Source organism: Columba livia, chromosome 13 (genome assembly GCF_036013475.1).
Source record: "Columba livia isolate bColLiv1 breed racing homer chromosome 13, bColLiv1.pat.W.v2, whole genome shotgun sequence".
NCBI lineage: Eukaryota > Metazoa > Chordata > Aves > Columbiformes > Columbidae > Columba > Columba livia.
The window spans coordinates 11,576,565-11,600,391 of NC_088614.1; the positions used below are offsets into that span (position 1 = coordinate 11,576,565).

The window sequence follows — 23,827 nt, forward strand, 5'->3', positions numbered from 1 at the left end:
GGGTGACAGAAACTGGTCTGACACTGTCCCTTGGGAGACTGTAACCTCTAGACCATGGTATATCTATTTATACAAACAACACTTTGACTGTATTTTCTAACTTCATGCGCAAAGTCCTGACCCAGGTTGGTAGAAGCACAGTATGACGTCCCTGCAACTGAACAGCGAGATGACAAGGACCCGTCGTTTTAAAGGAGCAGTGAAAACCTCTACTGGCTTAAAACACCTGCCTACGTGCATTCAGCTCACACACCACTGCGGATATCTGCGGTTTAGCCAGACACAGGATGCTGACGGATCACGGTATTTTGCAGTTTGGAGAGGCAGGAACACGTGGGGCCATTCACACCTACCCAGGATATGATGAACTGTCGGGCATACTGGTTGTTGGAGTAAATCCTCTCCCGCAGCAGTGGGATGAAGCCTACCAAGTCAAACTGGTTGCTCTCTGTCACGATGTCCTGCAGAGCCCAAGCAGAGGGTGTCAGGCCACCACCCCACGCCCATGCAGCCACCCCCACCCAGCCTTTTTTGAGGCACATGACAGGAAAAAAGATGACGAGCAGTTGATGCAAGAGTCTGTGGGCTGGGAGGCCACGGGAGAAGGAATCACGCGGTTTGCTCAGGAGATGAGGCAGCAATTCCCCTCGGGCAGGGACTAACGCTGAGCAGGACCCAGGGGAAGGTTCCTGCCTGCTCCTGTGTGCCAGCCCTGCTGAACAGGAGGGTGGGAGCTTCTCTGATTTATCCTCAGTGGTACGTTGCACACATGAGCAAGGACCCTTCACATAACCACACGTCTCATGGGCAGGAGAGTCCCCTGGCCTTCCTTTAAAGCTCTTCTTACATGCTTGGTGGATTTTGCTGCATGGTTAAGTCTCTTGCACCAGCGCAGTGGAGCAGATCTCCCAGCAGGAAGGTTTGTAGCTGTTGATACGGAGCCTGCATTAACTGCTGGTCTAGTGAGGAACAAGGGCAGGACCTGGCAGGGAGCCACTCACCTCTGAACAGCAGAAAAGGAACTGGGAGGTCTGGGAGAGCACAAGCCTGTCAACAGGCAGAACAGGAACCGAACCCCACCCCGACGCAGCAGAGCAGCTCCGCTCATGTTGCTGCTCGCTCAGGCAAGGGAGGAAAAACAGAGGAACAGCCCTATTATTGCCTGAGACAGGGCTGCAACCCTGCTTGGATTAAAAACCTAATTTCCCCAGACACCCAGCTTACAGGACCTGAATGCAGATGTGACATCCACCACCTTCTGGGTGAAGAACCTTTTCCTGATGTCCAACCTAAACATCCCCTGGCACATCTTCCTGTCATTCCCTTGGGTCTTATCACTGGATCACCACTAGCCCCTCAATTTAAAAGACTACAGTTGATGAGAAAATTAAATGTTTTGACAGTAGCGACAGGACTGAGCTGGGATGGTTTTAGCAGCTGCAGACTCGGGGACCGACACGTCCCCAGCCAGGATGTGCCTGCAACAAGGATTCTCAGCTGGAGAGGAAAAATACCTTGAGAAGCCGATCGAGGAGCTCAGAGCCACTTTTGACGTTTGGGTCAGGATCAGCAGCCAGCTGTGAATGACAGAAACAAGAGCCATTGCAGCATCACAAGGACAGACACAGACAGGTCCCTTTATCTGCAATTCTTCATTAGGCTCCAACAAATTCTGCTGAGAGACTCCCTAATAGGGATATCAAGCATCCATCACCTCCCCCAGCTATGTAGGTTTTCATGGGCCAGCAGCCATGCTCTCAAGTGGCAAAGAAATAAAAGTTTCCAGTGAAAAGCTGCAAAGATAGGCACATATAGACATGGTTTTAGTCCTACAGACACAACAAAACCATAGAGCTACAGAGCCACTTCGCCTGCAGCAATCCTGTCAGCTTTATTTCCTAACAGCACTCAACAAGAAGCAGGAAAATCCATCCTGAAGATAAGGACAGAGAACAAGGTATCTTATAGTGAACTCCAGCCCCCACAACATCAGTGGCCACTGTTGCTGCTGCAGAAACTGCCCATTTGGTCCACCAGACCTGCCTGGGTCACATCAAATCAGTTTCCTTGGAATGATGACCTTGGACAACTTGGTTTGTTTGACCCAAAGAAGAAGAGGACCAGGGAACGAGACTTAATTCTCTAGTGTGGGACAGAAAAGCACAATGGGGTTGAGAGGAAAGTTCTTACCTTGCTGAGGCCATCAAAGAGCACATTGAAGTGTGGGAGGACGGAGCCCCTGGCCACCTTGACGATGTTATAGAGGGCCTCGCAAGCGTAGTACCGCAGCCGACTATCGGCATCGTTGAAACACGTCAGCACCGGCTCAATCAGCTCCTTCAGGTAGAGCCCAGAGTCCTGGTGGACAGGAGGAGACTGGTGAACTAAGGACCAAGCCACAGCGAGAGGGAATAGATGGTGCTGCCCTGGAACATACTGTAAAAATTCAGGCCCATCACAGCTTCATGCTCCTCAGCTGGACAGGATTTATTAATGAACTTTGAATTTTATTATTGAAATTATTGACTCTGCCCACTAGCAAATATAGTAATTAATGAGGCCAACACCCCAGCCTGAAAGACTTTTGCTTAAGGACTCACCAGCACAGCAGGAGTTTCAGACAAACTAAGAGCTGGAGGCAGGAGTTTAGCTTGTTTTGAAGTCAAAAAGCCCTACTTTGGGGACACAGGCTGGCATTTCCTGAGTGTCCAGCAAAGGAGATGGTAAGAAAATCAACAACGCACAGACTAGCAGATTAAAGAGCTGAACTCCAAGTCTTATTAGGGCCCCTCAATGCCACCAAAAGCAACTCCTCCATCCCCCAGCGCGCTTGTTCCCGTGCTGCGCAGGAGAGAGTGGGTAACATGCAGAGCAGGGCTTTGCTCATCCCAGGGAGGAGGATTTTGCAAAGAGATTCTGTATTTGTACAAGAGGATGAAGACAGGAATGCTGCTCAGAAGCCCCCAGCTGCCAGCGTAAAGGCAGGCAATGCAAAACACATCAGGCTTCAAAGAATCTACTCAGACTGATTGTGACTCTCATTAGAAGGGGAATGATTTAAAATCTACCTGATAACTCTTCCAACAGGCACAACCTGCTTTGCTTTCTTTGACCTACGCTTACTACAGACCAAAGCAACTCCTTCCCTTGCAGGCACTTTCAAAACCCAACCCCACGGTTTAACTCAAAAAGCCTGATGGAGCTGTGAGCCTGCAGAGTCTGTGCTCCCCACCACGAGGGCCTGGATGCTCTTGTCCAGTTCAGAAAGCAACTTACTGAGCTTGTTCTTATTAACTAGAGAAAAGTTACAGAGAAAGACCCAATCAGTACAGAAATCAGAGGACTTTCGATGCAACAGCATAGACATAACTCCTCTAGAATAGGACCCAGCAATCCATGCATTCAGCAGGTAAAACTTCCGACAAGCCAAACAAAAAACTACTTGTTCAGGCTAAGGCAGCTTGATATCTTATGCCTCTTGCTTACTTGGACTATGACTCTGCTGCTGTTCAGCCCATAAATTAACCCCACTTCCCAGAGGCCATGACTGCACTGTTGGAGCCAGCTGAGCTGGGGGTGGGAGATGGAAAAGTATGCACCTCCTTTTAATGCTGTTAATGGAAATTAATACTCGATCCACTGAGTTCAGTCCAGTTGCTGGAGACAGAGGATGGACAGATGCACTTAGACCACGCTTAGGGAGATGCCAAGATGCAACCCAGACCAGAAAGTGCTCCCGTGCCCAAGGATGTGGCTGGGTGCAACAGGGAGACTCAAACACAACACAACCACATACTGCAATGCAGGGAGGGAGCTGGGGGCCACCAGCCCGAGTCTCCCCATCACACTGACCCAGGAGAAGCCGCTGTTCTCCCACTGCAACCCGTACAGGACAAAAAAACCCCACTCACACCTACCTTGCCCAGGGCAATGGAGCAAGCGGCCAGGCCAATGAGCCCCCCTTTCCGGCTGTGGGGGTGCTGGGAGAGAGCGAATTCCTGCGACAGGATCTGGATCACATGTTTGATCTGAGATGTGTTGTTCTGAGCCACAAACTCTCGCACCAGCCTGAGGAGAGAAGGGGGAAGCACCCAGCCAGCTTTAGCTTCTGCCAGATACAAACGCTCGGGTGCTGGCTCCCTGTGGCTGTCAGAAACAGGGGTTCTCAGCCACAACAGCCACCAGAAAAAGTAATACTAAAATGGGGAAGGTTGAAAGAACCCACAAGTGAAACCAGAGCTCTCCTCTCCTCCCTGCTCACACCCAGCAGCCACTCGCTGCCCCCCTGCTGCTCCCAGCCTGCAGCCTCCTGCACCCTCCACCAGCTCCCAGCCCAGGACAGGCTCTGCAGGGCCACCCCACCAGGGCTGCGTGCTTGCAGAGAAGTCACGAGGTTTTTAAACACCTTCTCCAACAGGGCAGGTTATGAGTCGTTTATCTTCGACATGGCATAAGACGGCAGCAGAGAAGCGTTTGGCATGCCCAGCACCAAGATTTTGGACCTTTCCAGCCACCCATGCATCGCCTCAGCTGATATTCCATATATCGTATGTACTCTTATATAGCACAAACCTTAACAAAAGCAGATGAAGCTTCTGCATGCAATACCTGCTCCTCCCTAGGAACTTGTAGCTCATTACCCAAAAGTAATTAACGCATCAGCCGTGCTTATACAAGAAGACCTGTAACCCCGCTCCTGCCTTTGCAACCGCCTCAAGGTCCCAGGTCACCCAATCAGCCCTTCAGCCCCAAGTGTCCCTGCAACAGAGCCACCAGCCAGCTGTGCAGCCAGCTGTGCAGTCAGCAGCACACAGCTGGAGCATTGGTGGTTCAGTGGTAGAATTCTCGCCTGCCACGCGGGAGGCCCGGGTTCGATTCCCGGCCAATGCAACGCTATTTTTTCCTCTTTTTCTTTACCTTATCCATAGCATGGAGCTAGGCATCTCAAATTCTCAGCCCAAATAAGAATCTTTACCTTAATCTTTGATGAACACGCAAAAGCTTCTGTTACTTAACTCCATGCAGTGATTTTTTTTGGCACTATACTGAATCTCACACTGCTCTCTCCCAGGCAGCTACCACCAGCCAGTCACTCACTTCATAATTCCCCCAAAGCAAATAACACCAGCTCTGTTCTCACCCTGCAGCTGCCCCTTTACTCCCTGAGACCCTCACTCAGCCCCCACTTGCTCTCCCCCCTCCAAAGCTGAGTTCTGCCCGACCTGCTCTCACAAATTGCTGCCTTAGGGCAAATGGCTCCATCTCCAATCCTACTCCAGCAGGAGAAACACACTAAGCTCAAGCAGTACAGACTGCCAGAGTGATCTTTTTATTGCCTAGATTTAACAAACAGAGCTTTGTTTGAACAGGAATAACTTTACAGACTTCCTTCAAAAGTTTAAAGTACTTGAAATTTAACCAATGAAGCAAAAAGCAGCAAAAATCAATGTACGGCATCAGAGGGTCTGCAGGCAATGGGAGCTGCTCCCATGTTACCAGCAGAGAACAAGGAGGTACCTGAGCTGAGAGACAGCGAGACACAGGAGGGAGGCAGAGAGACATGAGAGCTAATCTGTGATGAGTTTTAACTGATCTAAACCCACGTATCTCAGAAGGAGTTGGCCCTTACCTTTCTCCTCCTCATACCCTTCCCAAATCGGGTTTCAGCTCAATCGGTTGAACTGGCTGAACCCAAATCAGACTTTGGTTGGTATAAGCCAAGCATGAAACCTTAATTCTGGGGCAGAATAAGTTGGAGCAGAGCTGCTTGGATAAGGGGCATCATCTCACGCAGCAGCAAAGGGACAGGTACCGAAGCTGTGAGGAAAGTGTGGGGCATCCACCACCAGCCACCTTTAAGAAACTATTCTTGCAAAAAAAGAGAAAAAATGAGGAAAAGGTAAACATGTGGAACAGAAAACAGAACTAGATGTGTTGAGCTTTGTACCTGAGCAAACACTTACCCTGTCCCAAAAGCCATTCTGCTCTGCTGGCCACGTACACCCACATGGAACCTCCACCTTCAAGGCCCACGGTTCCCACCCCACATCCCTCCTGTGTCTCCTGGCCAAGCCTCAGCAGAGCAGCTCTATCCCCAGGTCACTGGCTGCCTCGAGTGGTTGCTGTAGCCACATGTCCCACCTTGAATTCACCATCCAGCCCAGACCGTCACCCCCAGCCCCGTGCTGGGCTGCCCTGGCAGGGGATGCTTTGGGTCCCCCACATGAGCTAAGCCATCAGGCAGTGCCCTGGGATGACACAACCCAACCCAGGCAAAGCCATGGAGCAGAGCAGCAAAGAACACTCAGACCAGCACCGTGAGAGTGAGAAAACACACAGAACGTGTACAGACAACACTAGAGGGGGCACAGCCATGCCAGCAGACCTTGGCTGGGATGCTCTGAAAGGCCTGAGCTGTGCCGTAACAGGAGATAAAGGAAACACCCAAAGAACAGGGGTGACAACAGGGGGTGACGGCAGGTGCTTTCCACCTCTGCACCTGGGACGGAATGTGGGACAAGCTCAGGAAAGACTCAGGGGACAGGCAGGATGGCACCATGAAGTGACAGACCCCAGCTGACACAAAGTTGGTGCTGGATGATGGGCACGGCCACCCCAACACCAGCCTGCTGCCTGGTGGGACTGTTGTGTCCCCTACGCCATGGCCAAGGCTGGGCACAGAGCCACCACTTCCACTGGTGTCACAGAAGAGCAAGAGCTGAATTTCTGATGGGTTTCTAAAGTTAAGCTGCTCATGCATTTATTTCACAAGGCGCTATGCAATAGCACGTGGGTCACACCGGGTGTTCTGCAATGGGTTCCCCAGCACCACTCCCACCCTGGCATACATCCTGTACCACTGGGTACCAGAGGGTCCCCATCTGCACCCCAGAGCTGATGGGCTCAGAGATAAACTTCACTGACTGGTGGCACAGGGCTGGGAGACGTGGAGACATGGGGGAGAGCCCCTCCTGCCCGGCACCGTCCCCTGGTAGGGTCACCGTGGCACCCGCGTCCCCTCCCGGGGCTCCCGGCCCCACACACCCTCCCGGGCTGCAGCCCCGGTGCCCCAGGTCCCCCGGGGCAACTCCCTTTTCTCCAAACCCCCAGCTCGCACTAAAGTGACCCCCTTCCCCCAACTCTCCGGGTCCCCACAGTACGGCCCGGTCCCCCCAAGGCCCCCGCTCGCACCGGGGAGCCGGGCCGGCCCCCCGGTGCACAGCGGGAACCCCCACCCCCTCCCAGCATCCCACGCCGACTCCCGCCACCCTGGAGACGCAGGTGGCCCCAAGACCGCCCCATCCCTCCCCAGGGTGCTGGACCAACCTCCCCCCTCCCGGCCCCGGTGCGCTGGTGCAGCCCGGAGCGGCACCGCCTCCGTTCTCCTCCCGGTTACCGGCACAACCCGCCCCTCACTTCTCGATCTCCAGGGCCGCCACCTTCCTCTTCTCGTACAGCTTGTCGTTCAGCGCCCGCACCACGCTGGGCGCCAGCGGCGCCAGGTCCCGCTCCGCGTTCATGGTCCCGCCGCCCCCGGACCCGCCGCCACCGGCGGCCACGTGACCCCGCCCGGCCGGCCCGCCCACGTGACGCCATCCGCAACCCCTTCCGCAGCGCCCCCGCGCGGCGGGGAGGACGCCTGCTGCACCCCGCTCCGCCGCCAGGGGGCCACGCCCCCGGATCGGGCCCCTTCCCAACACCTCAGCACGCAGGTTTATTCCAAAGAGAGACTTTAATTACCCCTCGCTCAGTTAAATAACAAACTCCCACAGGGAGGGGCAGCTTCACTCACAGGTCGCCTCGGTCACTTCTGAGAGGGGAGGCCCCGGAGGTAATAGACCCAGCAGACCCCCACGCCCCCGGGGCAGGACACCACCATCTTGCTGGAGATAGGACCTCCATCAGGGGCTACCCCACCCTCGAAGGAGACGGTGATTAAGATGTTTTTCTTGGGACGCAAGCTCTCAGGGGCCCTGACGGTGAAGGCCGGGTGCTCCACCGTGTACTGGAAGGCCATAGGCTGGAGGAAGACGTTTTTGAAGGGGATAGAGGTGGTGCTGCCAGCCTTGATGGAGAAGGGGCCCTGGGGTGTGGGTGGGAGGGCGAGGCCAAAGAGGGGTATGCTGTAGTCACCACCAAGCAGGGAGGAGAGCTGCAAGGTAGCCCGGGTTTCACCCAGCTGGTAGGGCTCATAAGTCACCTCCACGCTCACCTCTGAGCCCCCGGGGCTGGCAGGAGGTACAGTGATGGTCTTCTCAGTCTGGAAGTCAACACAGTTGGTCTGCACAGGAGGGAGAGAGAAGAGACCATGGAGGGAGAGAGTCACCTTAGCAGAGCCACAAACTGATGGTCTCCCACCATCACACTGGCCAGGGTTCCTTTCCCTTGCCTGTCCCATCCACACCGTACCCTTGGTGAGTCCCCATAAGGACTGTCCAAACATGCTGAGTAGGGACAACCCTGCATCAAACCCTAAGAGACTTTACTGCCAGAGCTGGGGTTTCAGGTGAAAACCATGGGACCTGCAAGAGCAGCTCCAACAAGGCCAGAGAACGGTCTGCATGTGAGGACAGTCCAAGTGGGGACAAGCCCAGCATTGGTGTGAAGAACCCATGGCTCACACAGCCACCCCAGCTCTGCCAGACCAAGCTAAAGGGGCTTCCCCAAGCTAGAGAGGATCCCTCAATGGGAAGGGCTGATGCTGGCCAGATGAGCTGCTTCTCAGTAGGAGCCCAGGGCAGGCTGGGGTTACCTGGAGGAAGTAGTCGGTCTTCTGTCGGGCATAATTAACTATTTTGGTGGTGATGGTCTGACTAGAGCCAAGCATGGTGGAGAAGTAGAGAGGCTTCTCAGGGTTGTTCACACTAGCTTTCAGGTGCAGGTTGTAGTAGAAACAGCCCAAGTCGATGCTCTGGAGAAGCAGGCGCCCAGTGCTCTCACCCATTTTCAGGGGCTGGTACTCCAAGACAAGATCAGCCTGAGGGGAACAAAGGGAAAAGCCATTGGGTCAGGAAGAGACGGGGAAGGCAGGACCAGGGGAAATCAGTCCCTGATGCGCTCACACAGCACTGGAAGGCAGCCCAGCACCGTCCCTCACTTCAACTCCTCCTTTCTGTGGCAGAGCTCTGCTACATGTGGGTGACAGCTCACTTAGGGGACTGTCCCCAACAGGTGAGAGCCCTCCAGCACAATCCCAGAAGCTTTCCACCCTAAAATGCCCTTATACTCCCGGAGGGTACAAAACAATCCAGGCTGCAAATGCCCTCCTGGTGGGGTGAGACAGGTCCTGCAGCCACTCTAAACTGAAAACACCCCCAACCAAATAATGAACATGGCACAGGGACCTGCCATGTGAGGCCTGATGGGACCATATCACAATGGGTAGCATGGCTGATTCCACCAGCACAAAGTGACTCCCATTGGGGATATTCTCACACACTGCTTCCTCTCCAGATTACTAACAGGTCAGAGCTGACACCCTTGGAAAGCAACCCCAGGTGGTTCATGTTCACCTTTTGAGAGCACCCACTCCCAGAAAGACTGCAGGGAGAGGAGGGCAGCACTGGATGAGCTTTGCTCCTACCTCTGACTGCGCAGGAACAGTGAAATGCGGGGGAACACTGACGTCAGGGACTTTGCAATCTATGGTAAACCTCACGGAGGTAGGCAAAGGGTTGTCCAGCTTGATGGTGGAAGTCACTCTCTGCCGAACAGCAGTGGTTAATTTGATGGTGCTGATGGGTCCCGAAGTGGTGGCCTTGAAAGTCACCATGTAGAACAAGTACTCCTGGGTCACCTCATTGAGGAAGGTCACCTGAACCAGATAAACAGGAAATCACTGGTCATTTTGCACATAAAAATGTTCCAGATGTGCTAAGCCAACCCAAAGAGCTCCTCCCAGCTCAGCACCTTATCTCTAAGAACAACTATAAGCAGCCACAGAGGACCATGCAAGACCGAGGAACGAATGTGCAGTATTTCCACTTTGTACTCTCCCCATTGCCCATTTCTTCCATCTCAACTTTGTCTTGACTCACCTGTGCTTAGCAGCCCACAGTGGGACTCACAAAGAGACTAACATGTCTGTGGGGTGTGTGGAGAGGCATCTGCTCTTCAGCACCCACCCAGGACACCTACAGTCCCACCAGCAGGCACATGGAGGTATGAAAACAGGTGTGTATCTTCTCAGTGAGCTAACAGGTCCTGAAAGAGCCCCACAGCCTCATGCCCACACTCACTATCGCACTAAAGACTCCTTCCTTGTAGGAGTAGAATGTGAGCCTGTAGTCCTTCTTAGCAGAGCCTGGCACATCAATGTATTCCAGCCCTTGCAGCACAGAACTGCTTTCCAGGTTTTCTGGTTTGATTATGTGGACTGTCACAAGGAACCTGTGGGTGAGAAGGACGAAGTGAAAGCAGAAAGGATACCCATCATGTGGGGGTACAACACAGCCTGTCTCATCCTCAGTGTCACACGCAGAGGGAACCAGCTTTCTTGGGTCTGTTCAGCCTGGACAAGAGCAGGCTGAGGGGGGATCTTATCAGTGCTGATAAATATCTCAAGAACAGGCCAGATTCTTTACAGTGGTGCCCAACAACAGGATGAGGTGCAACAGGCACAGACTGAAGCACAGGAGGTTCTGTCTGAATATGAGAAACATCTTAAATCTGAGGGTGCCAGAGTCCTGGGACAGGCTGCCCAGAGAGATTGTGGAGTCTCCTTCTCTGGAGACATCCAAACACGGCTGGACACATTCCTATGCGGATCTGCTCTGGTGAATCTGCTTTAGCAGGTGGGTTGGACTGGATGATCTCCAGAGGTCCCTTCCAACCCCAACCAGTCCGTGATTCTGCTTTCAGGAAGCAGATTCCAGGCAGTGAGTGTGAAGTCTTTTTCTTGCCCTGCTAGAGGGATTGTTGATGAGATGAGACTTCCTGGGCCAGACTCACCTCTGTGGCCTGGTCAGCCAGTTGGAGACAGGGATGAGCTCAGTGTAGGAAGTCCTACACGGCACCTGCCGGGAAATGGTTCCTGAGCACTTTGGTCCCCCAGCAGTTCCTTGCAGTTGGTAGTACAATCCTGTCCCATCCGGCAATGGGAAGAAAATGGAGCCCTAGAAGACAAGAAACAAGATAAGTGAGCTCTCCTGCTGTCTGGACCAGTTATAGGCTCTCAATCACACCTGGACAGTCCTTTGTCTCAGGTTGTCACTAAAGCAGCTTTAAGCAAGTCCAGCTGGCAGAGCTGTGACTGCAGCCCCACATACCTGATGCTTCTTGTTCTCAAAGCTCATGGTTAGGGGGCTGTAAGTGATCTTGTAGGGCTTTTGTTGATTGGCCTCTAGATGGAAAAATTCAGGCCCCTTCCAGTGCTCCCCCTCAATGACAGGTTGCACAGTCCAGGCCTCGTTGCTGGGGTTGGATAGGAGGATGGTCTGGCTGTGCTGCTCACGCACCTCACATGCAAAATCCAGTGTCTACAACAGAGAAGCACAGAGGCTGCTTGATCATACTGAGGAACCCTTTCCACTCTCACAGACTCTGACTAGCTCTACACCAGGACCTGGAGCCCAGGGAGCTGCTTTTCCTCCTCACGTGTAAAATTTCCATTTGAGCTGTAGCTTTTGATGTAAATCAAGTTGTTGATTCTTAGAGAGGGAGAAGAATGGGTCTTTTGCATGCTGGGTGAAGGGGGCTGCCACCTCCCAAAGAGGAAAGAAAATGGGGAATCCCGGAAGAATCTCTCTTGAGCAAGGACAAGACCTGCAGCCGCACTTTGTGGGCAGGCTGAAGAGCAGCTCTAGGCTCTTTTTTTGGAAGCAAGAGCCAACACCTCCCAGCTGCACCTCTTGCAATGCACATGAGGGCCAGAGGTCCTCCACGCTGCATTCCTGTGCCCCAGGAGCTGGATGCAGATGTTCTGCCCACTCCCAGCACCAAATCATAGAATCATTTTGGTTGGAAGAGACAAAGATCATAGAGTCGAACTATTAACCCAACACTAGCACTAAACCATATCCCCAAGAACCTCACCTCTGCTTTTAAACCTCTCCAGGTATGGTGACTCCACTACTTCCCTGGGCAGCCTGTTCCACCCCTTCACAACCCTTTCCATGAAGAAATGTTTCCTAATATTCAATCTGAACCTTCCCTGGCACAACCTGAGGTCATTTCCTCTTGTCCTATCACTTGCTACTCAGGAGAAGAGATGCCCTCCCCTGTCCCAACAGAGAGGAAAAGTGTGGCTGTGGGTGCAATAGTGGGGGTACAGCTGGGGGGTCTCAGAAGAGCCATGCAGGGTGTCCCCACAGCAAGGGTGCTGCAATGCAGAGCCAGGGCTGACAACATGGTCACTGGAGGAGCAGCAGCCTTTAATTGAGCAGGAAAGTAGTAACAGGACTCAGGATTTTGGGAATCCTGCCCAGTGTTGTTTTCCACCCTCTGGGATACCCAGGCAGGAATGAGTCTACACACTATGTTCTCCTGCCCTGAGAGAGATGTGGGGTAAGGGGGTGACCCAGTTACCTCTCCGGTCACAGGGCTTTCCATGCAGCACCCTGTCAGCGTAAGCCGGAGTGGCTCACTGCCCTGGATGAAACACTGCAGGCCCTCGTACTGGATAGCGTGGCTCAGTGTGGAGGGGTGGAAGGTCACAACAAAGGGGACATCCATTCCTGGGAAGATGTAACCCTTTGTGGGACGGATGGAGAAATCTGGTTTGAAGCTCTCGATGTCCCACTTAAACCTTGCCAAGGAAAGCACAAAGACAGAAAGGAAAGATTAGCAACTAGGAAAGCTGTGAATGCCACGTGCTGTCCCTTGTCCTCTTGTGGGTTTTTCCACAGGATGTCAGGCATGGTGCTGAGCCTCCTGGCAATAAGGCAGGACTCAGCTGCACCCATCCGTAAACAAGCCTTCCATGACCTGACTGCACAGCCTTGGCTGCACTACTTTCCACTGGGACAGGAAAGCAGAAGGGAATCTGGGGAAGCTACAGCTCCATCCAACCCTCATCCAAGCTCAGCCCTCAGAGAGAACAGGGTTTTACGTTACTTGGCTCCTATGTCACCCGTGTTCCTCATGACGACTCGCTGGGATGTGAAGCTCTGCTGCACCACTGCTCCAAAGCTGAGGTGTTCCTGGTCCAAGCTCACATGGATGCCATGGCAGGAGCCCCGCACCATGAAGAGGGAGCGCACCAGGCCATTGCACTCCAACATCACCTCTGTGGTGAATGGCTGTATGCGGCACTTTGGGGAGAAGGTCACCTCCACTTTACAAGTATCTCCTTTGGGCTTCAGACTTAGTTCATGGCTGGGGTTCAAGCTGAGAACCTGCCCAAAGAAATGAGTGGAGACTGCTTCATCTGACAACTGAGCTGTGAATCCTCCACAGAGTCTCTCAGTTTCTCCTCTGTCCCCATCAATATTGCCCCAATCCTACTAATTCCCTGGTATGCATCCCTCGGTATCAAGTTTTCCTGTGTCATGTCCATCTGGCCATGCTGAGCTGGACTACATCTTCGAAAATAATTTGACATGAACTCCAAGAGAGCTGTAACTCTTGGTCTTTAAAGATTACCTTTCCGTATCTAAAATACATGGCCACATCCTAATGTACGTGTCTAAAACAGATTAGAGGAATTGTACCTTCTCACTTCTGGCTATTGGGGGGGGTCCTGACACTCAGCTCAGATGAGATACTCACATTGCATATATCTGCTGGAAGGGCAGTCCCAGCAGGGAAGAACACACAAGCAACCAGGACAGCACACAACTGTAATTAGCTACTAGCTCCCAGCTAGAGCAGCTCACAGCTACCTGCAGGTGTCCCTGTAGGCACAGCAAAGTCTTCCCCAGTGAAGGAAGGGAACTTACCCCAGGTTTTTGCAGCTCTGGGCTCGTGGACACAAGACTGAGCTTAAAAGCAAGAGGGGCAGCACTGTTGTTCGCTATGGTGACAATCTTCTTCACCGTCTGTCCGATGGAGAGGGCTCCCAGCTTCACCACCTTTCCTTGTGGTTCCACAACATCAACCTGAGGCAAAAGAAATTAATATAAAGTGAAAGGAGATAAGGAGAAAAGGTTTTCTGCCACCCTCATAGCAGAAAACCTAAACATGGTAGGCTGAGGAAAAGATATGAGGAAAAAGAGAGAAAAAGTCATGCTGGTTGGCTGCCACCTGAAGTTTTAGGATTTGGATTTCATCTCACCTTCATTTCTGTGCCCCTTCCTCGGACCTCAACCATCTGCTGGTAAAGACCATTGATTTCAAAAGGGATGAGCTCATGATAAGACGCAACCTCTCTTGGATAGAAAGTGATGGGCACCTCCACCATCTGTCCTGGGGGCAGGATATACTCTGTGAAGTTCACCTCCAGATGCGCGGTGCTGGTGAACAAGCAGTTCAAACTGGCAGAAAGCACAGGAGAGGAGAGCAGAGGTGTCACAAGGCCATGTGTGCTCAGATGACAACATCAGGGCAACTCTCCTGTCTCCTCTCCCTGCATCCTCAGGATTTCACCCACAGGGGTCAGGAGGATGTGGAGCAGGCACGCATTAAGCAAGGGCCAAAGGAGTGTGTGGAGGAGGAGGCCTACCTGACACCCTTGTCTGCCTTGTTTGTGATGATGAGGGTCTGCTGGGCAGGCAGCATCCCAGCATGGTAGATGAAGCAGGCTCCAAAGTTGAGTCTGGTGGTGGAGAAGTGGACAGTGGGCACTACCACAGTGGCAAGTAACATGCAAGTAAATGTGGGACCCTTGCTGATCTGGTGAGGAGAAAGAGAGCATGAGCCAATTGAAGAGATGTGAACTACACCTGCAAACATCAGAGATGTCTGATATCCCCTCTTGACAGGGGACAGCTGGCTGCAGTGACAATAAGGAAAAGCAGGTGCCAAAGGACTCCAGAATGAAAACACGTGGAAGGCTCGGGCTGAGGAGGAGATGGTTTTTGGAGAGTCATGGCCCTGCTGTATGCAGCCATGTGCTGGCAAGACCTTTCTCAGCAGTGGGACACAACTCAGAAGGGGCTGGCAAAGAGAAACAGGTCCACCCCCATGCTCATCTAGTGCCCCTCGCAATTAGGGGCAGAGAGGGCTGGGGTATATGTCCTCCCACAAAAGCACTTCCCGAAGTCAACCTGGATAAGCACTTCTTAAAATATTCCATCCCAAAACTGTCAGGCTCTACTTCGGCAGCAGGATACTCTTTGCCTCATTCAGGCTCTTCAGGTGATGGAGCTCACCCCTAAGCTCTGGGCTCCTGCTGCCAAGCTACTACATAGGAAAGGTGAAGGTCCCGTATTAAACACTGGTGCCTCACCTGCAGAGTCAGCTCTACATCCTTAAGAGAGCCCAGCTCCCGCGGGTGAAAAGCCAGCTGCGTGTCTGCCTTCCCCTCTGGCTGCACGGCGCCCATCTGAGGGGTGATGGTCAGGACCTCCTTACAGGCTGCGGGGCCACTCAGTTCCCATGAGAAGGTGAAGCTGAACTTGCCATTATTGTAGATGCTGAAGATGTGCTTGATATTCTCATTTAGCTGTACCTACGGGGTCAAGGGGATGAGGACCAGGGCTTGAAGCATACACAAAGTGCTGGTTAGCCCAGCAAGCACCCCTTCATCTTTCACGTTCGGCTAATGACCTGTCTGAAATATCCATCTCCCTCCCTCTAGAGACCAATAAATGAAGGAAAAACATCCCCTCTCATTCCTATGTAGTTGCAAAGCGCGTGCTTAAGGCCCAACCTTGCAGGGCTTCGTGGGAGGAACAGTTCAGGGAACTGATGCTCCTCACCTCGTTGAAATCAATGATGTTGATCTCTTGTGCACTGAGCTCAGTGACACCGCCGTCACTGCCCTCACACCTGACAGACACATTCATGCTATAGCCGGTGGCCTTTATATTCAAGGAGAGGGGCTGGGTCTTCCTCTTGACATTGCACTTGATGTTGAAGACCACCTCTCCTTCCAGCGTTGGTGTGAAGAAGACTGTAATAGGAAGCCTGGGGAGAGAAAATCCTTTTTGCTCTGTTCACAGGCTCTTAGCTTTTTCAGCCCCACACTGCCTACTCTACAGGAGAGCTGTTTGTGCAATGGCTGTGGTGAGACTCCAGGAGAAGCACTCTGCCCTTCCAGGGCCTTCCACCATGGAGCAAGCCCTGGAGAGAACTGTGTAGGGTATGATGATCCCATGCAATGAAATGGCAGAGGACAAAACAAGGCAGGAAGCCCTGAGCTAATGCTGCCCTTACTGCCCTGCCCACATGCTACAGGACAGCATTGGTCTGAGAACCCACTTCTGTCCCAAACACAGAACAGGGCACCCCCAGAGGCCCCCAGTCTCTCTGATCTGTATGACGAGGGTAACATCCTCTTTGCAAAGAGGAATCATCCAGCTCCCGTGACAGCTGTGCAACATGGGTGCCACCAAACTGCCTCTTTGTAATGTCTATGAGTAATTTCTAGGTAATTTCTGAATTTCTCCAGGAAGGAAGCCTAGAAGACCAGAGTAACCTGGACACAGCCACTTTATGGAGAAACCTGCAGTTTCATGGTGTCCCCAGTGGGAAAGAATGAAACAAGGCAGATGTGTGCTACAACTGAGAGTCACCTGGTGACTGCAGAGGGAAGAGAGCCTCAAAAGCAAAATCACAATGCTGTGTTTGGCATGTGGGAGAGGGAACCTGGCCTGTGAGCCGTGTTACCTTGAAAGTGGAGCAATGGAGCCTTCCAGGGGCTCTATTTTCACGGAGGAGTTGCATCCCTCTGAGAAGAGAGAGCCTTCTCTGAAAGCAAAGCTGTAGGCTTCCTTCTCATTGTTGATCATATAGAGAGTCTGTTGTACTTTGTGCCCTGAGGAGATGACAGAAAAGCCACTGAAAACATTCTCTTCCTCTGGCCATCAGGCCACCACTGCCCACAGTGGTTCTGCCTACTTCTGACACCCTAGCTCCATTGCATCACCCTCAAACCCCCACCTGGAAACAGCTTCAATCACATGCCATGCCTCTGACACACACCCTCCTTCCCATTCCTCTCCCTTGTACACTTGAGTGCCAGGAGGTGAATGCTCTGCTCATAAGAGCCCATTTCCATCTCCATCTTCCTCGTGGGAGCTGCTGGAATAACGGGAGTGCTGGCCCCCTGGAGATGCCCATTTCTGAGTGTGTATGGTATAACCAGGGTGCTCACCGATTAACAGCAAGTGGAAGTTCAGGTGGGATCTGTCCAGAGTCACTAGTGGGTCAGCGGCATTGCCCACCAACAGAAATGGGACTGACAGGCTCTGCTCAGGGATCGCAAAGACCCAGGATGATTCCGTGATGTCCAGGTGCCAGGGAATGAATTCAAACTTCATCTGAGGAAGAAATAGGCAAATGAAGGAAAGCTGTTGCTCTTGGCAGGGTCAGGGGAGCGGGGTACAGTCTATACCAACAAGAAGCCCCAGGAACCTCTACGTTATGTTGCTGTGAGCTCAGATGTAGACTGCTGTGCCGCTCACACCCTGAAAACATGGCAGATGTGGGATGCAGGTTCATCTGCCACATCATTACACTGCAGTCAAATGTTTCTTCATGGTCTTGGCAAGCTCACAGTGACATGGGACAGCCAGTAAACACAGACATGGCTCACGTTAAACTGGAATGTGTGTGTACTGGATTTACCTTCTTAATTTTCTGCACCCACCTCTGCTTTCTTCCCTGGCTGGATCTGACCTCTCTCTGTGAGGCAGAAGAAAGCCACCTGTTCTGGTGGGGCTTCAGGGTCCTGGCAAGTCCACTGGAAGGAATACGCGGAACTGGTCGGGTTCATAACCATGAAGGTCCTGGGCACACAAAGCAGAAAAGATTACTGAGGTGGCGTTCGGACATTCATGACTCTGTCCTGCAGTAGACATCAGGCACTGCCAGTCCTGGACACCACCTGGAAGGAGTTATTTGGTAGAGGGGAACAATGCCAAGTACCAATATTTTATCTGCTTTCTAGGGGCCCTGTTTGTTTCCCAGGGGGCTACAGATTAACAGCTATCAACAACAACAACAAAAAAATCAGCAAGAATACAGCCAAGCTTTTGCACCTTAAAATGGTAAGATCAAATGAAAAATGGTAAAATCAAGCCCAGTAAGGCACCTTTGGAAGATGGTGTTCTCTGTTGTGGTTGCAGCCTTCACTGATCCTGTCTGACTGGTATCTCTAAGGAGGAACATCCCAAGGATGTTCTTAAATAGACAAAGGTTGTATTGGCCACAAAGCACAGGCTGGGGATATGTGGTCCTCCCAGACTGACCCATACCTTACTGAAGAAAGGGACAAAGAACAAAAAATTGGCCAGTTGTTTTTTACTGAACAGCTTATTTCAGCCCCAAAACAGACTAGTGGCCAAACGTCAGCAGATCACAGACAGGTACAGATGTGCCTTGGAGCTTGGAAAAATTGTGGTTAAAGGGGATAACCAAGAGACCACTGACAGGAGAAGCCATGCCCACACCTACCTGCTGTTCCTGCTGCACACTCCAGTTGCTGCAAACTCAATCACTCTTGTGTTGAGATCCAGCTTTGGTCCCTCCAACTCTGAGCTGCGCCTTTTTGCAGTGATGTAGTCAGAGTCTTCCAGCTCAAAGTGGCAGTTTGTCATCAGGCTTCTCCCCTTCACAGTCACCTCTGGGCCTTTCTGATTTGGTTTCAGGTTAGGAATACTAGGCAGAAAGGGATTTCTGTTAGCCAGACTAACGTTTCTAGACAGCCAGCTGCTTGCCTGGCTCCTTGTACAGCACACAGTGTTGCACCCTTTCTCCATGCAAGCACTGAGCAGCAAATCAAACAGAACTGCACTCCCCACCATGGAGGCAGAAGAGGTGAAGTGACAGAAATGTAAACAGTTATGTGTCTAGAGAACAACCACAGCACAGAGGTTTATATGTAGATAAGGAGGCCATGCTTATCTGATAAAGTATCATAGAATAGTTTGTATTGGAAGGGATCTTGAAAGCCCATCCAGTGCCACCCCTGCCATGAGCAGGGACATCTTCACCAGCTCAGGTTGCTCAGAGCCCCACCCAGCCTGGCCTGGGATGTCTCCAGGGATGGGGCATCCACCAACTTGTGCCAGTGTTTCACCACCCTCAGCGCAAAAAAATCTCTTCCTCACATCGCTTGCCCCTTGACAGCCTTTCTGGATCTTGTTCCAGATTTTGAAACCCTCCATGAGCTTAATATTTCATACAATGTCTTTTCCTAGTGTCTCCTCCCTGCTTCTACCAAGACTGGATGATCATCTTTCTTTGTTCCTGTATGCCAGTTGCTTCTGCTGCTTCTCTGGGGCTGCCTGTCCCCAGGTCCACACTTCCACTCACCCCAATCAGAGGCAACACCACAAGTATCCAGCAGCAGAATGAGTTGAAAAGCACCTGGATGATCCCTACCTGCAGAGCATACGGGTCTCAAAGTCCCCCACACACACTGGAGAGAACTTCATCTGGAAGAGCTGCTCCTGCCTGGCAGGGATGGTGCCACTGCGGGGCTCCACAGAGAATGGTGAGGTGGCACTAATGGCGTTCAGAGACGAGCTCAGGGAAGACGAGACCTGCTCCACAGTGCAGCCCAGCCGGCTCGGACAACGGCTGGACTGGGGCTTCACAGTAGTACCAGAAGTGAAGGAGAAGAAATCCCCTGTAGCAAATAAGAGGTTATAGCAGGACATCTTCCAGCACCTCAGCCTCCTGTTGCAGGTGGACAGAAGGGAGCTGGGATGCACTAGAAGCATCTCAGGTCAAATACTTTCAGCAGGAGAACTCCCAGTGAAGAACAGGGAGAACAATCTGGTTGCTTTTTTTCCTCTGTGTTACTGCTTGCCGAATCATAATCCCAGGAAGTCCTGGGGACAGGTGTGAAAGTGAGAACAGACAGGAGGGAAAACTGAGGATTGGGGGCAGCAAATACAGTGAAAAGACCCAGCGGACACCCAGAGAACAGCTTGAATCAAAACAAACCCCTGAACATCTGTTAAAGATGCTTGGATGACAGACAGGAAGGTTAATGTGCCCAGGACAGGAACCAGCTGCTTTGCTCCACACTATTAAACCCTCTCCATCTCCAGGACCAAGATGAGGACAAAGAGAAAGTCTCCAGCTGCAGCTGAGAAGATGTTGATGAAAACAGGAGACTGGACAGGGATGGAGAGGTAATTGATATGCATGGTCTTCTCCCAAAGCCCTCAGCTACCGACTGAAACACCCCAGACATTCCCAGCTGCCACAGAGACCCAGTGCCTCACCATAGAGTTTGGGCGGGAGCAGCTCCCCAGTCTGGCTCACTGGACTTTCATCTGCAGCAGCTGCCATCCAGGTGTATTCCAGGGCCACATTCCCTGTATTGGACAGCTGGAAACTGAACAACAAGGAGGAGAAATAAAACGTCAAATAAATACAAAGTGAGTAGAAAAGTTAGCACTGCATGGTGGGCTCCTGGCACCCCTTTCTTTATGCTGAATAACATCATCTTCCCCAGGCAACTCTGCCATGTCTAGATCACTTCCCTGGGCTGCCCCAAGATAAAGTATTTCGAAGTCTAGAAATTAAAGAGCAAACACCAGTCATGGTGCTCAGGAGACTTTTGTCCAAGGGTGTTATTCTAGTCTTTTGGTCTTGATTCGACATTATTTCGATTGCAAAAGCATCCTCAAGTTGATGACGACACACAACGAGAGCAAAAGCATGGTTGTTCTCAGCAGAAAGGCACAGCAGAATTGAATGTCTCCTGGCACATCTTGGCAGGATGGCAGCCACCTGCTCGGCTTTGTGTGCAGATACATGGGCCCCGACACCAGGACTTGGAAAGGATGAAGCAACAGATGATTTGTTTAAAGTGATGAACAGCAGGTGAGACTGAATGTAAAGCCCTAGAAAGGACTCTGGTCCACATGCAGGAGATCTCCAGGCCCTGGGATGTGCCAGAATGTGTGTGGAAGCTGAAACCTCACGACCCAGCAAGCAGCAGCACCGCAATCCAAGGCTGATCAGCCTGTTTACAAATTAAAACAGGTTTATTAAGTGGCCAAGCAATGAGCATGTCAGCATAACCTCTGTGGCACAGGAACATGAGTAGAAGGAAAAGTAGAGGCCACCTGAGACCACAACGTGGCTCTGGGGAAGCAGCTCCCACTTGCAGGTCCCTGCCTGGTCGCCAGCACCCACCTGAACATCCTGGTCTGGAAGAGCAAGGTCTTCTTGAACCGAAACATGTGCATATCCAGCTTGAACTCAGCATAGTCAACAACAGCACTGAGACAAAGCTCCACCTCACGGCTGCTCTCCTCCAGGACACTGTGAGCTGGTTCTGGGTCTGTCTCGATCACCTCCAAACAAGACAGAGAAGAACCACTGAGCAGAGCCGAGAAAAGCCAGGCTGAACAAGGAGTCTTCTGGTTCCAAAATCAGACACATATAGGGGTTAAAATGGACCATTCCTATTTATTTCCCTGAAAATATTATAAAATTTGACTCTTCCACTATAGTATTTTTTTTCCAGCTACTGATCAAAGCAATCACCACCATGACTGTGAATACCCATGGGAACTATGACTAGGTATCAGTCCCTGTGTTTCAACCCTGTAGAGTGTCTGACCTTTTTCCTGGGCCCATATAAATCCAGCAGGCCTTTAAATTAAATTTCCCTGCTGGAGCTCTGTGGATAGGGAAGCCCAAGAACAAACCAACCTAGAAAGCACCTTTTCCTTCTTGTCTTAGGAGAAAGTGCTTTTCAGATATGATGTGTGGGCCAACAGCCACACTGATGGGCGCTGGGGATGGACATTTTGGAATGGGAATGAGCTCAGTAGGAAAGTCTCCAATTGCTGATGCTCTCCTGGGGAAGAAGTCTGGTTTAAAGATCTCACCATGGTTCAGAAACTAGGAAAGAACGATCACCCAAGATAAGAATGTTTGGCAATAATGACAATAAAAGCAAGTTTCTGGACATGATACTTCTCTGGACTCCTGCACAACTGCCATACAGTGCCTGGGCTGCCCCATAATCAGATATCCCACACAATATAGAGACCACAACCAAAGTCTTTGGTGTCAGTGCATAGAGAGCTCAGAGCTCATCCACAACATGCTGGTGGGTTACCCAGCATACACAGGTAAGTATTAGTTTTGCTCTCTACTTCAAAACAAGAGACAGAATGCAGCGAGTTTAACTCCTTGTTGGTGAAAAGGTGCTGAATAACAAAGAGATTTTAACACCATAAAACGTGTTATCATAAAATGTGACCTCCAGTTCAACGCAGGCTGCAACACCTCAGCTTTTGGCAGAGACTGATAGCTTGAATGCGGCTAAACATCTCCTGTCAAAAGATCAGGTCACTGTACATCCAGCTGTCCCCTAAAATGCACTGCTGGTTAACCTCACAGATGGACTAAATGTCAGAAGGAAGCGGAGATACTGGTCTGCTGCTGTTGGCAATTCTTTTTGTGGAAGCTTGATTAGCTTTTGCTATTGTGCTTCTTACCTTCTTCTTCACAGGCCACGTGGCTGCAGGGCTCTTCACAGCATCCACCCACTTGACAGTGCGCAGGCGGTCGTCCCAGTCAGTAACCTGCTCTGGCAGGTGCTGGAAGGCGATCCTGGCCACCTTACACTTCACAGGGTGCATTTTGAAGGTGACTGCGACATCCGATTTCAAGGTCACTGTGATGTCCTTAGCACAGCCAGCATGGAGGTGTCCCACCTTGGGAGAAGCAGAGTGTCAAGACCAAACTGGAGTCACTAGCAAGGGCAGGATTGACAGCGAAGGGGTAGATGTGGTGAGCAGCTGTGCCATGAATCTGCATCTTACTGTGTATTGATCTGAGTTTTGATAGAGAAAAGCACAACCAAGATATGTCACCAACACATAAACCAGAAGTGTGCCCAGGGGGTCAAGAAGGCCAACAGTGTCCTGGCTTGTATCAGGAATAGTGTGGCTAGCAGGACCAGGGCAGTAATCACCCCCCTGTACCAGGCACTACTGAAGCCACACCTTGAATCCTGTGTTCAGTTTTGGGCCACTCACTACAGGAAAGACATTGAGGTGCTGGAGCAAGTTCAGAGAAGGGAATGGATCTGGAGAAGGGCTGGAGCACAAGTCTGATGAGGAGCAGCTGAGGGACCTGGGGGGTTCAGCCTGGAGGAGGCTGAGGGGAGACCACCTTGCTCTCTACTACTATGTGGAAGGAGTTTAGAGCATGGAGGGTGTTGGTCTCTTCTCCCAAGTAGCAAGCAATAGGATGAGAAGAAAAGGGATCAGGTTGCACCAGGGGAGGTTTAGATTGGATATTAGGAAAACATTATTCATAGAAAGGATTGTCAGGCACTGGAACAGGCTACCCAGGGAAGTGGTGGAGTCACCATCTCTGGAGGGATTTAAAAGACTATCACATGAGGTTCTTAGGGACACTGTTTAGTGCCAATGTTGGGCTAATGGTTGGACTCTATGATCTTGAGGGTCTCTTCCAACCACAATGATTTTATGACTCTACAACATGGAGCAAGGTTGACAGCCCTGCCCCAGCGATGCCAAGGAGCACACCTATGTGGCACTGAGACAGGCTTCCACCAGTATGTGGTGACTCCCAGCGACCTTCCAGGAACCTGCTGGGCAGTGCTGGAGCAGCAGGGAGAGGCAGACCCGTCCAAGCTCACCTGGGGGGAGAAGTGAAATGGGGAGTCCACCAACCACTCAAAGCGCATTGCCTCTACCCTGCTGCGATTGGTGATGGTGAAGGTCGCAGTGTAGGGTGTCCCAATGTGACAGTCCCCGAACTGGATGTGATCCACTCTGGCAGC

General features: G+C 51.7%; 2 protein-coding genes and 1 non-coding gene across 14 annotated transcripts in view; 1 reads left to right on the top strand and 2 right to left on the bottom strand.

The window, feature by feature from the left end:
- The window catches only part of VAC14 (VAC14 component of PIKFYVE complex), a 61,705-nt gene extending 54,094 nt beyond the window's left edge, over positions 1-7,611 (bottom strand). For 2 of the 5 annotated variants that reach the window (XM_065028990.1, XM_065028988.1), the window contains exons 1-5: positions 7,417-7,582; positions 3,918-4,068; positions 2,191-2,358; positions 1,515-1,577; positions 354-461 (exon numbers count right to left, since the gene is read on the bottom strand). In XM_065028990.1, coding sequence (XP_064885062.1) covers positions 354-461; positions 1,515-1,577; positions 2,191-2,358; positions 3,918-4,068; positions 7,417-7,520 — 594 coding nt within the window. In that variant the 5' untranslated portion in view covers positions 7,521-7,582. Of the gene's footprint in view, positions 1-353; positions 462-1,514; positions 1,578-2,190; positions 2,359-3,917; positions 4,069-7,396 lie in introns of those variants that run through there. The other 3 variants (XM_065028987.1, XM_065028989.1, XM_065028991.1) reach the window with 3 other exon arrangements.
- On the top strand, positions 4,820-4,890 carry TRNAG-GCC (transfer RNA glycine (anticodon GCC)). The gene has a single exon. It is a non-coding gene; the product is annotated as a tRNA-Gly (tRNA).
- A 102-nt stretch (positions 7,612-7,713) lies between the features above and the next one.
- HYDIN (HYDIN axonemal central pair apparatus protein) overlaps positions 7,714-23,827 on the bottom strand; it is a 167,087-nt gene continuing 150,973 nt past the window's right edge. For 5 of the 8 annotated variants that reach the window (XM_065028958.1, XM_065028960.1, XM_021290858.2 and 2 more), the window contains 22 exons: positions 23,684-23,826; positions 22,512-22,730; positions 21,196-21,356; positions 20,277-20,389; positions 19,426-19,672; positions 18,496-18,699; positions 17,690-17,828; positions 17,195-17,360; positions 16,708-16,855; positions 15,798-16,005; positions 15,326-15,547; positions 14,600-14,769; positions 14,213-14,411; positions 13,878-14,036; positions 13,054-13,334; positions 12,526-12,745; positions 11,268-11,477; positions 10,951-11,114; positions 10,239-10,389; positions 9,584-9,814; positions 8,753-8,977; positions 7,714-8,281 (listed from right to left, as the gene is read on the bottom strand). In XM_065028958.1, the coding sequence (XP_064885030.1) occupies positions 7,805-8,281; positions 8,753-8,977; positions 9,584-9,814; positions 10,239-10,389; positions 10,951-11,114; positions 11,268-11,477; positions 12,526-12,745; positions 13,054-13,334; positions 13,878-14,036; positions 14,213-14,411; positions 14,600-14,769; positions 15,326-15,547; positions 15,798-16,005; positions 16,708-16,855; positions 17,195-17,360; positions 17,690-17,828; positions 18,496-18,699; positions 19,426-19,672; positions 20,277-20,389; positions 21,196-21,356; positions 22,512-22,730; positions 23,684-23,826 (4,457 nt within the window). In that variant the 3' untranslated portion in view covers positions 7,714-7,804. Of the gene's footprint in view, positions 8,282-8,752; positions 8,978-9,583; positions 9,815-10,238; positions 10,390-10,950; positions 11,115-11,267; positions 11,478-12,525; positions 12,746-13,053; positions 13,335-13,877; positions 14,037-14,212; positions 14,412-14,599; positions 14,770-15,325; positions 15,548-15,797; positions 16,006-16,707; positions 16,856-17,194; positions 17,361-17,689; positions 17,829-18,495; positions 18,700-19,425; positions 19,673-20,276; positions 20,390-21,195; positions 21,357-22,511; positions 22,731-23,683; position 23,827 lie in introns of those variants that run through there. The other 3 variants (XM_065028959.1, XM_065028961.1, XM_065028962.1) reach the window with 3 other exon arrangements.